At 41.5% G+C, this 14,253-nt stretch overlaps 1 protein-coding gene across 1 annotated transcript in view; it reads left to right on the plus strand.

Moving 5' to 3' along the window:
- FSD2 (fibronectin type III and SPRY domain containing 2) overlaps positions 1 to 14,253 on the plus strand; it is a 77,796-nt gene that overhangs the window by 10,762 nt on the left and 52,781 nt on the right. The window contains exons 2-6 of the mRNA XM_044283261.1: positions 7,325 to 8,218; positions 9,545 to 9,640; positions 9,728 to 9,961; positions 12,774 to 12,796; positions 13,606 to 13,727. Coding sequence (XP_044139196.1) covers positions 7,343 to 8,218; positions 9,545 to 9,640; positions 9,728 to 9,961; positions 12,774 to 12,796; positions 13,606 to 13,727 — 1,351 coding nt within the window. The 5' untranslated portion in view covers positions 7,325 to 7,342. The remainder of the gene's footprint in view (positions 1 to 7,324; positions 8,219 to 9,544; positions 9,641 to 9,727; positions 9,962 to 12,773; positions 12,797 to 13,605; positions 13,728 to 14,253) is intronic.

Raw genomic sequence — 14,253 nt, forward strand, 5'->3', positions numbered from 1 at the left:
CGGCCAGTATTTGAGGATGAAAAGAAATTGTTCAGATCCAGAGAGTTTTTACCGTGAATCAAGGAAGCTTTATGACCGCTTTAGGACTAGAGGTTATCCCCAACAGGTCTTAAGAAATGCTTTCCAGAATGCCGAGGTATGGGAGCAAAGTACCCTCTTGGTCCCCAAGTAATCTGATTCCAGGGGGGAAGGTTATCAGGATTATCTCCACTTATGATGTTGAAAATCGGAGAGTGAGGGAGATAATTGATAAATACTGGCCAATACTCTTAATGGATCCCGACGTGGTGGACGTGGTGTTACCCCGTTCGAGTATTACATTCAGACATGGTAGATGCCTGCGAGACCGTTTGGTCCATAGCCACTTTTCACAACCAGTTCGAGCAGGGACATGGTTAGTCAGGAAACCGTTGGGTACTTTTCATTGCGGGGCATGCTCGGCCTGTCAATTTGTTAGAAATTCGAAAGTCAATATATGTCACAAATAGAAGCTATATGTAAGGGATTTTATTAACTGCAGGAGCAAAGGGGTAGTGTACCTTTGTCCGTGCCCCTGTCCCTTTATTATGTGGGGAAAACATTTAGGGAATTTTGTTGTCGAATTCTTAAGTATGTTAATGATATCAAGAAAAAGAATAATACTCCCGGGGCTAATCACATCTGGGAAAGTCTTGATGGAGATCCTAGGTCTCTGTCTTTTTCAGCAATGGAACTGATAAGACCTTCCCCCAGAAAAGGTGACTGGGACCGTAGAATCCTCCAAAAAGAAATGGAGTGGAAATACAGGTTCCACTCTCAGTCACCTGTGGGACTAAATTAGAGACTTACATTTTCCCGTTACATCTCAGGGTTTGCCCCTTCTCTGTGCATAATCAGCTTCACCTCCTTTACCAGACGGAAATAATTATCGATGCATAAAGCGTCATCTTTGTAATTATATAAAAACGGTCCTTTACCTGACCACTATTGCATTACCATACCTGATATAATATTGTAGTCATGCGTATTGTCATGGGAGTGGACTTCGCATGTGCTATATTCTCCATTTTTATTTTTCCTTTATTTTTATTATCCAGTATCTTGTTATGTTTATGTGTATTTTTGTTACCCCCTGGTTTGTCCTAACCAGAGTATTAACAACCAGCATATAAAAAAAAAAGTGGTGTGACTCCCCCCATTTTTACCCTGCGGCGCCATACACGTACATGTGCAGTATATCACATGCGCCAATATTTATTCATTAAATGGGACCAGGAATTGTCACAAAATAGTTCTCATATGGTGTCCACTGTATGTGTAGTACCACCGGGCTTTATTTATATAATGGTCCTGGGGTGGTATCCCCTGACATCCCCAATTATAGTGTAGTAGGGGGTGGGAGCAATATGGAGAATACTGGGAACCTGGCTCCTTGTGCCTTTGGATGCGTGGTTTGCACTTCCAGTTTGATCTATCTGACGCGCTGAGCCTCCTGATGATATTAGGCCTGTGTGCGCCACGATGGGTGCACGTGGAGCGCACTACTAGCTTGGTCCCGTCCCTGGCTTTTCAGAGAGAGTGGTATGGAAAGCATAAGGGCGGGGAGATCGTATCTCCAAGTGAGTCCTGAGATGCATGGCGTCCGAGGACTATTGGTGGAGACATTTGGGGAGGATATTTTATGCTGCCACCCAATAATGGTGGTTAGCTCTGGTCATGGGACTGTGAGGGGTGGAGTTGAGGATTGAGCTGACCAATCGAGTCGGAGCCCGCCCAGTACTTTATCATTTAAATGATAGCCTATGTCTCTGGCAAAATGGAGCTGTCTTTCTTGGCCCCCTGGAGCCCCCCAGCTGTGCATCTTGCATCTGTGAGAAGACTGGATTTATTCTTATATCTACCTGAATCAGCTAAGTTGTTATCTTTCTTAATACAGTGATATTATGCCATTTAATCTGTATTGGATTTATATCAAATATATTTCAGTGTTTATACGCTGTTAAAAGTGCTCAGAGGCTTATGTCCTTCACCTCGTCACAGATGTATGCTGATCTGGGATGCTCCAGTAATTTATGATTTATGTATCTCTATATATGGCATCCTATTGCTATACTGATACCGTTAGGCCCCTGATAAACCTTTGATTATCTAGAAGGGCAAATGTGTTGGGACGTTGTATGTTGTGTCAGAAAGTGATAGGGCTGTATAAGGACAGGTTAGCCCAGGTACGTGTACAGAGTGCACCTACCTTTAAGGTGCATCTCCGGGCTGAGCAGTATTTGTAAGGGCATGACCAGGAACAGACATATTATATCTTGATTTTCTGTCCCAGATGTATTTTTTTGTCCTCATTTTTTGCTAACCGTCCATTGTATTTGACATATTTGACAGCTTTTTGTACTATAGTTATCATGGTCCAGTTTGGACCACATTTATCTTTTGTATTTTAATTGTATGTACTGTAGATTAAAGGTTACGTTTTAGGAAGTTGCCCTCAGTGATTTATATATTAACAGTAAAACAAACCCAAATATTTATTACCCAGATGCTGCAGTTTATAGAAACATGCCATATGTGGTTGTAAATCTCTCCATGGGCACACAGCAGGGCTCAGAAGGAAAGGAGTGCAATATTGTTTTTGGAGGGCAGATTTTGCTGGAATGGTTTTTAGGTGCCATTTCACATTTAAAGAGATCCTGAGGTACCTCTAGAAAGTAAACCCTAACCATCTACTAGTGATTATTATCGCACTCTTAAGTTACATATACACACATGTGATGCCAGGATGGTCCTGGGCTGGCATCGTGTTCGTTCATATTTATGCATATAGCAGAGCAGTGGAAGCAGAGGGGGAGGCTGCCATATACCACATGCTATAGTACAAGAGGCTGGCAGAGAAAATAGTGGGCAGAGGTTGGGATGTAAGTTCCAATCTACCCCCTTTCCCAATGTTTTAAATAAAGATAAATAAAGATTAAAAAAAAGTATTGCCATGTCCAAAAGTGTCTTCACTATTAAAAAATAAAAATAATTTTCATGCACGGTGTGTGCCGTGACAACAATCACAACACGATTCAGCATTTTTTTTGTTACCGTGCCCCCCCCCCCCCAAAAAAAATTTGAATGTCAGTGATCAAAAAATTGTGTGTGCCCCAAAAATGGTACCAATAAAAACTACAGTCCATCCACCAGAAAAAAAGCTTCAGCTCTTTAGGCAGAAATATAAAAATATAAGTTTTACCTGTCAGAAAATGGCAATACCTGTCAGAAAATGGCCCGGGTAAGCTCTTAGCTAGAATAATTTCACAACAGGAAAAAAAAAAAAAAAAAACTATTATTTTGATCCGCAACGTAAAGGGGGAAACAGATGCAGAGGGAATTGGGAATACCTTTCTACAATACTTTGCTCAGACATATAGATCCTGCCCAGGTTTGTCATCCGAACTGGCGATGCGGTTCCTGGAGAGAATTCCACTTCCTACTTTAAATGAAGCTCAAAAAGAATATCTGGAGGAGGAGTTGTCTATCATCGAGCTGCAGGAGGCCCTCGGGTCTATCTCGGGGAACTCATCGCCAGGACTGGATGGCCTTCCATACGAGGTCTATCGCAAGTATAGCGATGTGATTCTCCCCCAGGTGTTGCATGTCTTTTCTCAAGCAACACAGGGAGGGCGACTACCATACTCTATGATGGAGGCCCTTATTGTTCTAATTCTAAAAAAGGATAAAGACCCGGTAGAACTGAGCTCATATAGACCAATATCCTTATTAAACACCGATGCTAAGTTATTATCAAAAATCTTGGCTAGGAGGCTCTCGCGGGTTATGCCCACCATTATTCACCCAGATCAAAATGGCTTCATGCCAAAAAGGGGTACCCACAACAATCTACATAGGCTATTTATGAATATTCAGTCCCCGGGGCATGGTGCCCGCTCCATCCTGTCTCTGGATGCTACTAAAGCCTTCGACAGGGTGGAGTGGACCTTTCTCTGGGAGGTGATGAAAAAAATGGGCTTTGGTCCAAGATTTATGGGGATGGTTCAGCTACTGTATAACTCTCCCACTGCCAGGATTAGGATTAATGATTTGACGACAGAAAGTTTCACTTTGGGAAGGGGCACCCGTCAGGGTTGCCCCCTTTCCCCCTATCTATTTAATATTTATATTGAACCGCTAGCGGCCATGATAAGACAGGACTCGAAGGTGGCCGGTTTTGGCATAATGGGGAAGCATGATCGAGTATCCCTCTACGCAGATGACATCTTGGTCTTTATCCATCAAACAGACACTACTCTCCCTCGTATAATGGACCTGGTTGGTCTTTTTTTTTATGATCCGTCTGGACTTGAGATCAACTGGGATAAGACCGTTCTCCTCCCTATAGACGAGTTGCGAGGCGAAGGGAATAACCAGTTAACGATTTCTGATTCAATAAAGTATCTGGGTATAACAGTTTCTGCCAAACCTCAGGAATATTTACAACTCAACCTGATTCCCTTGTTGATGAAGTTGAGAGCTAAAATTAAGATATGGCAAACAATCCTGCCAGCAAGAGCAGACAGGATTTCATTAATAAAAATGGTAGTGTTGCCCCAGGTTCTTTATGTCCTGCGTAATTCGCCTATATGGATTCCAGACAAGCACTTTAGATGGATAGAACGTATGCTCAATGATTTACTATGGGGGAGGAAGCGTGTTAGATTGAAGGCACTCTATTTTTCCATGCCCTACAATCGGGGAGGTCTTAACCTCCCCTATTTTAAGGGCTATTTTGTGGCTTCCCAACTCTGTCTTTTTAACGACTGGGAAAATAGCCCTTTTTGCAGTAGACTAGTGAAAAATTCAGGCTTTTCGGATTTCTTTACTGTACTAGAATCTGATTATTTGTCAAATATCCCGAGTGGGTACTCATTCTTCTGCAGAATGGTCAGAAAGACCTGGTTGGTTATAAGGAGTTGGTGTGGAGTTAAGGCATCACTCACCTGCACCCCATTATGGCATAACTCAAAACTTCCTAATTTAAACGACTTAAGCTGCTGCCAGTATTGGAGGATTAAAAAAGTTCAGTATCTACATCAAGTAGTCAGTGGGGGACAAATTTTGCCCCTCACGGAATTAAGGGCAAAGTTAGGTGAGGTGGCTTGGTATGCATATTTTCAATTGAGATCCGCACTTTCTAGCACTTTAAATAGTCACTTCTTTATTATAGATACTCCTGCATTTTTTCATGATTTAATTTGTAAGAAAATTGTCACGAGAATTAAACTATCACACTGCTATAGACACTTAATGGATAATTTTTTTCTGGATGTTTTCTCTCCAGGACAGAGAGCTTGGTCTTCTCTTCTTGCAGAGGTGGGCCATCCAAATTGGGAGAATATAGGGGAAAGCTTAAAGCTGGTTTCACACAATTTCAATCACACTGTTGTACAATTCAATATTCTGCACAAAATTTATGTGACACCCATATGGCTACATAGAAGAGGACTCAGGGCCTCCTCTAGCTGCCCACGTTGTGGTGAATCTGAGGCAGATCATTTACATATGTTTTGGGATTGCCCAATGGTGAGTAGGTATTGGAGCTTGGTCCAAAAGAACCTGGCTTGTAAACTTAAAATTGTTGTTCCTTTGTCCCCCAGGATATGGGTCCTGGGAGACTTATCGGAGGTTAATTACCAGCCCATAAAATGCCATCTGTTGATTAAGGTGATATTCTTGGCTAGACTCCTCATTTCCAGAGCCTGGTTCTCCTCTGTCGCCCCAGACTGTAAAAACTGGCTGAGCTTGGTTGAGAAAGTGAAAAGCTACGAGAAGATACTTTACAAACAAAGAGGAGCTCACTTAAAGTGGAATAATTTATGGAAAGATTGGGACATAGATTATTAATTAGGAGACTACTTCTCTTCGCTACTGTATATAAATTTATTTATTTTTTATTTTTTAATTTTTTTTCCTGCAAGGTGGGAGGGTGGGTGGTTGGGGTTAGTTAGGGGGAAATTCCATTTGTCCGGTTTGCTTATATGTATACTATCGGGGAAGAATGTGAAGCTACATTTGAGCACACGAGGATCTCTGGGAATGTTGGAGGATGGGAGGACCTTCCGGCAGTAAAACAAAGGTTGGAACTCGTATTTAGAATAGTGAGTGATATATGGGCGGGGCACTGGGGCTCGGGACCCGGGGACGTCCGGGCGCCGGGCGCGACTCAGGGTACGGCTCCTCTCGTCAGACATGAGGCTTGACAGCAGGCAATGAGACGACATGTGTGGTGGGCGTGCTACTGAGTGCATTTTTAACGACACAGAGTGGGCCTTTGGCCCTGATTCTTGCTTACATCCTCTTTAATTCCTCGAGACTGTCGAGGGATATCCGACTTTAGTTTCTACCACATGAGATCTCTGTGAGTTATGGCAAACTACTGCACTGATATCTTATTCAAGCATATGGGGACGAGGCAGTAAAATATGCGAGTGGGTTATTTACCACGGTGACAAAGACTGCTGGACCCCCTTCTCTGCCCTTTGTCTTATAAAAAGCTTGAGATTAAAGCTTGCTGTAAGCTCATCTTTTATGTAGTATGTAGCATGCGAATATTAAGTGATCGGCCACATGAGTGTTGACTCTGTCGATCGTGCCTGCCCGTGTCTGGGAGAGGGCGTTCGCGGGGCGCGCTCGTTGCTGGGGGGGGGGGCGTCCGGACTCCGGGCCTCTACCCCCGCCAATTATAGAGAACTTAGGTAAAATGGGCTACCTCGCACAACTCCTTTACTAGGCTTTGGATGCCGGGCGAATCCTTCCATTCTCCTCAGATAGAGTCCTCTACTTGGTTTTTAAATTCTTCACATAAATATAGACATTTGTATGCAATTATTGTTAATTACGTCCATGGACTAGATTAGACGGACTTATGGATTATAAAATATTAGATATGTAACATGGTTATTAATTTTGCATTAAAACAATAAAATATTTATAAAAAAAAGAAAAGAAAATGGCAATACAAAGACAAATTGATTTTTTCAAAGGTTTAATTTTAAGTAAGTGAGGTGGGGGGGGGGGGGGGATTGTACAAATTTGCTGTTCTAGCTACGCCCCTGACACCAAATGTGGTGTGAACATAGTCTTATTTATACTACTAGTTTATACTAAATCATAATGGCAGTGGCTGGTCGACTAGTCTACAATGAGAGGAAGCCTTACTGCTAAACCAAGCAGAATTGAATTGACTTGGTTCATCTAGATGTCCTGAAACATAATATAAAATAACTCTAACTATGGCTTAATAACAATTTACTTTTCTTTTCTTGTCACTTTCCATTGACCATGATCTAAAATCATGTAGATATTGGTGAAGTCGGTAATGGAGCCTGACCAACTGAAGGAACTTGAAGTTGTCAGACCAAATGATGTTGATTCATCTATAGATCAAGCAGAACAAAGTCAATCTAAAGAAGAAGAAAATGAGCCAGAGCAGAAGGGCCTAATGTTTTATCACACTGACCTGTATGATTCACAGAGCAGATTAGAAATATTTCCAGAAACAGGAAAAGAGGAGGAAATACATAAACAAAGTGATGAACCCAAAGATGTATATACTGCTGGTTCAGACCAGACACAGTTGGATTTACAAAAAGAAGTTGATGAACTGGCAAAACTGTATGGACTGTCTGAGGATAAAGATTCTGAAGAATTTCTGTTCTTAACAGAACCATTTAACCAAATGCCCACAAAACTGAATGTTCCTCACCCAGTGCAAATCATTCAACATCCTAAACAAAATACAGAAGAGAACCAATCTGAACAAGAAGATGAAGATCCTAAAGTTCTGGCAGATGTTCCTCATACAGACAAACATGCTCAAAAAGAGGATGTTAAAGAGGAAGTCAAAACATCTTCCGATACATGTAGTCAAAGTGAAGATGACAAACTACTGCATCAAGAAAGTGTAAATCCTGCATCTTCAGATGCTAGTTCTGAGCATGCAGATGTCAAACAAGAAATCCAAGAACAACTTCCAACTGACAGCTGTGCAGATGCAAGTTTCATTGTTAACACAGCAGATGGTACAGAGGTTTCCCGAGTTGATTCGAGTAATCAGGTCAATGAAGACAGAGAAGAAGCACCAGACATTTTCTGTCTTGTATGCAAAACACCTATTAGAGCCTTTGAAAAGCTGTTTGGCATACATAAAGATCATGATGTCAAAGAAATGAGTGCAGCTGTAGAAGACATCAAGGTAGGAGTAGATGAAATAGTGTATACAGGTACTATTAATAAATGTATACTATGGTAAATGATGTCTCAGAGCTATTTTATAAATATGTACATAACTATGCTCACATGATTGCCATAGGTTCAAAGACTGGATTCAAATCAACAAGTATTTGCTGAAGTAAGGTATCTGTTAGAAAATATATACTATATGCATAGGCAGACTGGGAACCTAAAGTGGCCCTGGAAAGAAACCCAAAAGTGACTCCATGTCCACATTGACAACAGTGGGGCAACACAAGTAGGCAGAGCCAAAGCAAGTAGACAGGGCCTGCAATACTGTAGTGTAGCACAAAATATCGCCCCAGCAGAACCAAATAGCTCAGTGCAGCCCAAAATACTGCCACCTTCTCTACAGTATTCAACCATATCACCGTCCTCAATAATTAATGCTTAGAGTATCAGATCATTATGTACCCAGCCGGCAGTGGTGAGGGGAGCTCTGACTGCCCCTTGGGCATCAACCCACCAGGAAATTTCCCTGTAGCGTCTATGGTCAGTCTGCCCCTGACTTCATGTACAGCTTTATACATTTGTATGGGCAGACAAATGAATGGCTTTTCATACTATCATATGTATGTAATGTAGGCAGGTGTGTAAAAATGTTGCAAACTAAGAATACTTTCAACCTTAGAAATGCTAACAGTTTATTTTTATCAATTAAAATGCAAACTGAATGAACAAAAGAATAATCTAAATCCAATCAATGTTTGATGTGGCCACCTGTCACGGACGTACCGAAACATACGGACATCCCGGAGACAGTGAGTGGCAGGAGATCTGTGAGACTGGCAACACATGGTTTGATCTGCCAGGTTTTCCTTGTGGATTAATAGGTGTCTGTGTTGTTTCGGGTAATGGATTGGCCACACCCCTTGCCTCAGGTGTTGCTTATGTGGTCATTTAACCTTCCTTATTTATAGTTGCTTCTCTCACTATGCTGTGCGGTTTTAGTATTTCACGATTTATAAATATCTGTCTGTATTTCTTAGCATTGAGGAAATACACCCCTAAGCAAGGAACGTCCACCAATGCTGGAGCCGGCAGATACTCATTATTGTACCACTTTCCAGCCCTTCGGCCAACAAACTGCTTTCCGTTACAGCCAAATATTTTTTTGTTGTTCCGAAACAAAAAACGGAACAACGGATCCGTAAAAAACGGACCGTAAAACACTGAAAAAGCCATATGGTCGTGTGCATGAGCCCTTAGTGAATATAGCCTAGTGTATATAGACTGGTGTTGGCACATGGGCACAGAATGTGTGACACATCTTCTTCCCAAACCTCAGGAAGAAATACACAAAAACATGTGCAAACTGGAAGAGCAGATGACACAGATGGAGAATTTTGCAGGACACCTGGAGGAGATGTATACCACTATAGAGGTGAGGGAGCTTTGTTTTGTAAAATCCTTTCTAGACCACTTGCCAGGCAGCACATACAGAAATAAATGCCTGCTCTTTTCTATCCAGGAGAATTCCGGGAGGCAGGAGCAGAACCTGGAGTTACATTACACAGAAGTGATGGATGCTATTGCATCTAAGATTGAAGAAGAAATGCAAGCTCTTGGAGAAGAGAAGAGACTTAAACTGGAGACCTTATTCGAGCAATTAGTTGACTGTGGGAAAAGTCTTGACACTTCTAAAGATTTAATGGAGACTATACAGCAGTTATTCAAACAGAACGACAAAGTGGAATTTGTGAGGGTAAGATCCTTTATAGATTTCTGTTATTGTAATTATTATTATTATCTATTATTAAAGCGCCATTCATACCATAGCGCTGTACATATGATAGGGGTGTACATACATAATACAGACAATTGCACTAAGCACGAACAAGACGAGTTACAAACTGGTACAGAAGGAGAGAGGGCCCTGCCCGCGAGGGCTAACAATCTACATGGTATGGGAGAAGGACACAAACTGGTCATGGCGGTAAAGAGGCAGCAGGGTCACTGGTTGTAGGCTTTCGCATATTTCACTTTTTGCCTTTGCTTCGTGGAGAGTCAGTTTCCCAGAGTCGGCACAACTGAAGCTGCTTTTCGCACCAAGACTTGTTGTCCACTTTGGGAGGATAAAATACATTGACAGATCAGTGTCAGTAATGGAGAGCTACATTTACATGCAGCAATCACCTCTCCTGTATTTCAGGTTATGAAATTCGTTCACGCTTTGATTACTGGTAAAAGGTGAATTGCGTTATGGATTCCGTTACCACGGACCATAACGCAATTCTATGACGGAATGCATAACGGAATGCCTTTAGAGTCTGTGGGCTGTAAAACGTATCCGTCCTGTTTCCGCTGCAGGGGAGTCCTTTCCTGCCTAATGGAAGCGGGACGGATCTGTTTTGCAGCCCACAGACTTCTATTATGACGGAATGAATAACGAATGCCTCTAAAGGCATTCTGTTATGCATTCCGTCATAAAATTGCGTTATGGTCCGTGGTAACGGAATCCATAACACAATTCACCTTTCACCAGTAAACAAAGCGTGAACGAATTTCATAACCTGAAATTCGCTAATCTCTAATCATTACCACTGTTTAGGCGACATCTGAAGCCCTAGTGGAAAAAAGAAATCTTTAAACTTTATTAACTTTTCACAAGTAAAGTTTGTGTCTAGAAATGAAATGTATTATTATTTACAAATGGCTGTCTACCAACTGACCAGTGCCGGTCATGCTCAGCCTCTTCCCTAGATTTTTATTTTTTTATAAATTACTGTACAATAAAAATAAAATTACTAAGGCTACTTTCACACTTGTGGCAGAGAGATCCGGCAAGCAGTTCCGTCGCCGGAACTGCCTGTCGGATCAGGCAAAACGTATGCTAACTGATGGCATTAGTAAGACTGATATCCTAAGCAGTCTTATAAATGCCTGATCAGTCGAAAAAATGCATTGAAATGCCGGATCCGTCTTTCCGGTGTCATCCGGCAAATCGGATCCGGCATTTATTTTTTTGCACCTTTTTTTCAGTCTGCGCATGCGCAGACCGGAAGGACCGATCCGGCATTCCGGTATTCTAAATGCCGGATCCGGCACTAATACATTCCTATGGGAAAAAATGCTGGATCCGGCATTCAGGCAAGTCTTCAGTTTTTTTCGCCGGAGATAAAACCGTAGCATGCTGCGGTTTTCTCTTTTGCCTGATCAGTCAAAACAACTGAACTGAAGACATCCTGATGCAAACTGAACGGAATGCTCTCCATTCAGAATGCATGGGGATAAAACTGATCAGTTATTTTCCGGTATAGAGCCCCTGTGACGGAACTCTATGCCGGAAAAGAAAAATCAGTAATCTGTAGTCAGACCTGCTAAAATGTGAAGTTAATCACTGCCGATTAGCGCAATCGCTAATATATTGCCGTGCCAAACATTTTCTCCAGTCTCAGGAAACTTATACCAGCTTGAAAAACGTAGCCAAATTGACCCATGGCTGTATTTCACGTTACAAATTCGCATTACGCAATTTTTACATTGCCGATTTTTCGCATTCAATAAAATAATCTCGAATTCTCTAAATTTACAAATATATGACAAATATTCTGCAAAATATTCGTGAAATAACGCGAATTCGAATATAGCACCTGACGCTCATCACTATATATCTCTAAGCAGGAACTGGCATTTTCCAGAACTGGAAGAAGATAGCCCTGGGTTCCTTTGATGTCATTTAAGTAGGGGGTATTTAGCCTGGGAACATTTAGAAACATTGCTCCTGATGAAATGACATGAATGCAGTAAGGGCTTGTTTAGATTAGCGTTGTGTTTTCCATATTTATTTTCCGTCAGAAACACAGAAAAGTGGAAGAAAATGGATCCAGTCAGTCGTTTGAATGACACATACAAACTGAATACTTTCCAATTCTATCCATCATTCATTGACTTCAATGTTAAAAAAAAAAAAGAAAAGCTCCATCATGTTTCCATTCATGTTTATTAAGGAGTTTTCTGGAATTTTCATAGTGTTGTCCTAGAATAGGTCATTAATATGAGATCGTGAGGGTCTGACTCCCGCATCGGGACCCCAGCTGTTTGAGGAAGTCGCAAGGGTCACGGGAGCCCCGATGAGTGCCACCACCTCCTCACAGCTCACCAAGCACAGCGCAGTCCATTTGATAGCATCTGTTCTTGCTATGCTGTTGTCAACAAATTGTTACTTGCATTTTATAGGCTTGATGTACACACCAACTGCGTAATGGCTTAAAGGGTTATTTCAGCATTGACATTTTAACACTCCACCCCCACCCTGCTGTACCTGAGAAGGGAAGCAAACATACCTGTTCCCCGCTGCTTGTTTCTAGCGCCATAGCCCCGGGGACCAAGCAGTGACGTTCCGCTTGGTGATGCAAGTCCTGAAGTCCTTTAATATTTGTATATTGTTTGTATGCATAAATCTAGTTCTGCTCTACATAATTATTTTCTTTCCTAACCTTCTACAATTTCCTGTATATATCAGTCCTTTAAATTCATATTACTTTCTAATGTGTTTTTTTTATTCCCTTTTGCAGACTGCACTTGATACAACCAACAGGTAAAAAAGTTATAATTTCTATAATTAAAAAATAAAATAAAAATACATATCTTCATATAAGTTGTCGCATGTATAGAATTAATAAAAAGTATTGAAAATATCATAATTATGAGGAGGTTTTATTATTATGTTTGTCGGAATGTGAACATATTAATATTTGACATAACATACAGTAGTGAACCGTTAGAGGCAGGGCCGTTGCTAGAGTCTCAAAAGATCCCAAGCCCTAATGCATATGGCCCAATTCTCTGAGTTGACCAAACGCACTCCCCCAACCACCACCCCCAGAAAACACTAACACTGAAGACATTTTGCTGTACTTGCTATACAGCAGCACGTACCGCTCACATCCAGGGCCTCCAGGTGACGTCTCCTCCGATGTAGATCTTCTCTGTCATCATATTCGCCATTCGGTCCGGACAACTTCTCTCAGCTGCCTCGTCTCTGCAGAGTGTGACACACAGACATCTGAGCTTCCTCACATTTCTATCATCATCTCCCAACCTGGAGTCCCCACAGTGTTCTCCTGCTGCTCACTGTACCCCCCAATACAACAAATACTATCCTGAAGGAAAATGAGTGCCCCATAGTAATAGTGCTCTTCATAGTCCTACCAATAGTTAAACAGCACTGTATAGTACATCACACAGATTCAAGCCCATAGTAATAAATGGAGGCAGAGCTCAGGGGGTATTTAATGATAGTGTCAAATTTTAATGAAGCTTCCAGTTCTCCCAGTATTTGCTCTATCACTACTTAGTTTGTGACCTATACTATTGTAGACTATACAATGTATCTTGTTTTTGCAGATTGCACCAATACTTCAGTACTGATATCAACTTAAATATTTCAACAAATGCAGAGTTTAAAAATATTAGTTTGGACGTCTCAGAAGTGGAGCAGCTTTTGGATTCCGTTGATACTCTCCCAGGTACTTGTATTTCTAGTGCAAAGCCTATGGGCCTGTTTCGGCTCTCTTTGTATGCGCTCAAGCATCGATGTTACTACACCCGAGTATGGGATTTTCTGTAAAACTTCGCTCACCGCTAGAGAGAGTCAAAACCTGCCATATAAATGAAACAATGGTCGAATGAATCGCAATCATACCAGCAATATTTCAGATTGGCTGAACAGGGAGTAAGTTTAAAAAAAATATTTGACTCCTTGGTCCTTGAGTGCAAATGATTGGACTATCATGCCATACACCTATAATTTCTGAATTATAACAAAACGTCCCAACTTGGCCGATAACATCTTCGATGTCTGAAAATACAACTTTGGCTACTGAATTCCACCCTGCAAGGTCCTTGGCAGGGAAAGGGTTACTTTGGCCATGTATACAGTGCATTGACCGTTATCATTCATGGCAAGGATGTACATTTATACTGCTTTGTAGGTGCTTGACGTGATCCATTGTTACAGCTTCAGTGCTGATTTTGAGAATGTAGGGTGTAGGT

The sequence above is a fragment of the Bufo gargarizans genome, chromosome 2 (assembly GCF_014858855.1).
Source record: "Bufo gargarizans isolate SCDJY-AF-19 chromosome 2, ASM1485885v1, whole genome shotgun sequence".
Taxonomy (NCBI): domain Eukaryota; kingdom Metazoa; phylum Chordata; class Amphibia; order Anura; family Bufonidae; genus Bufo; species Bufo gargarizans.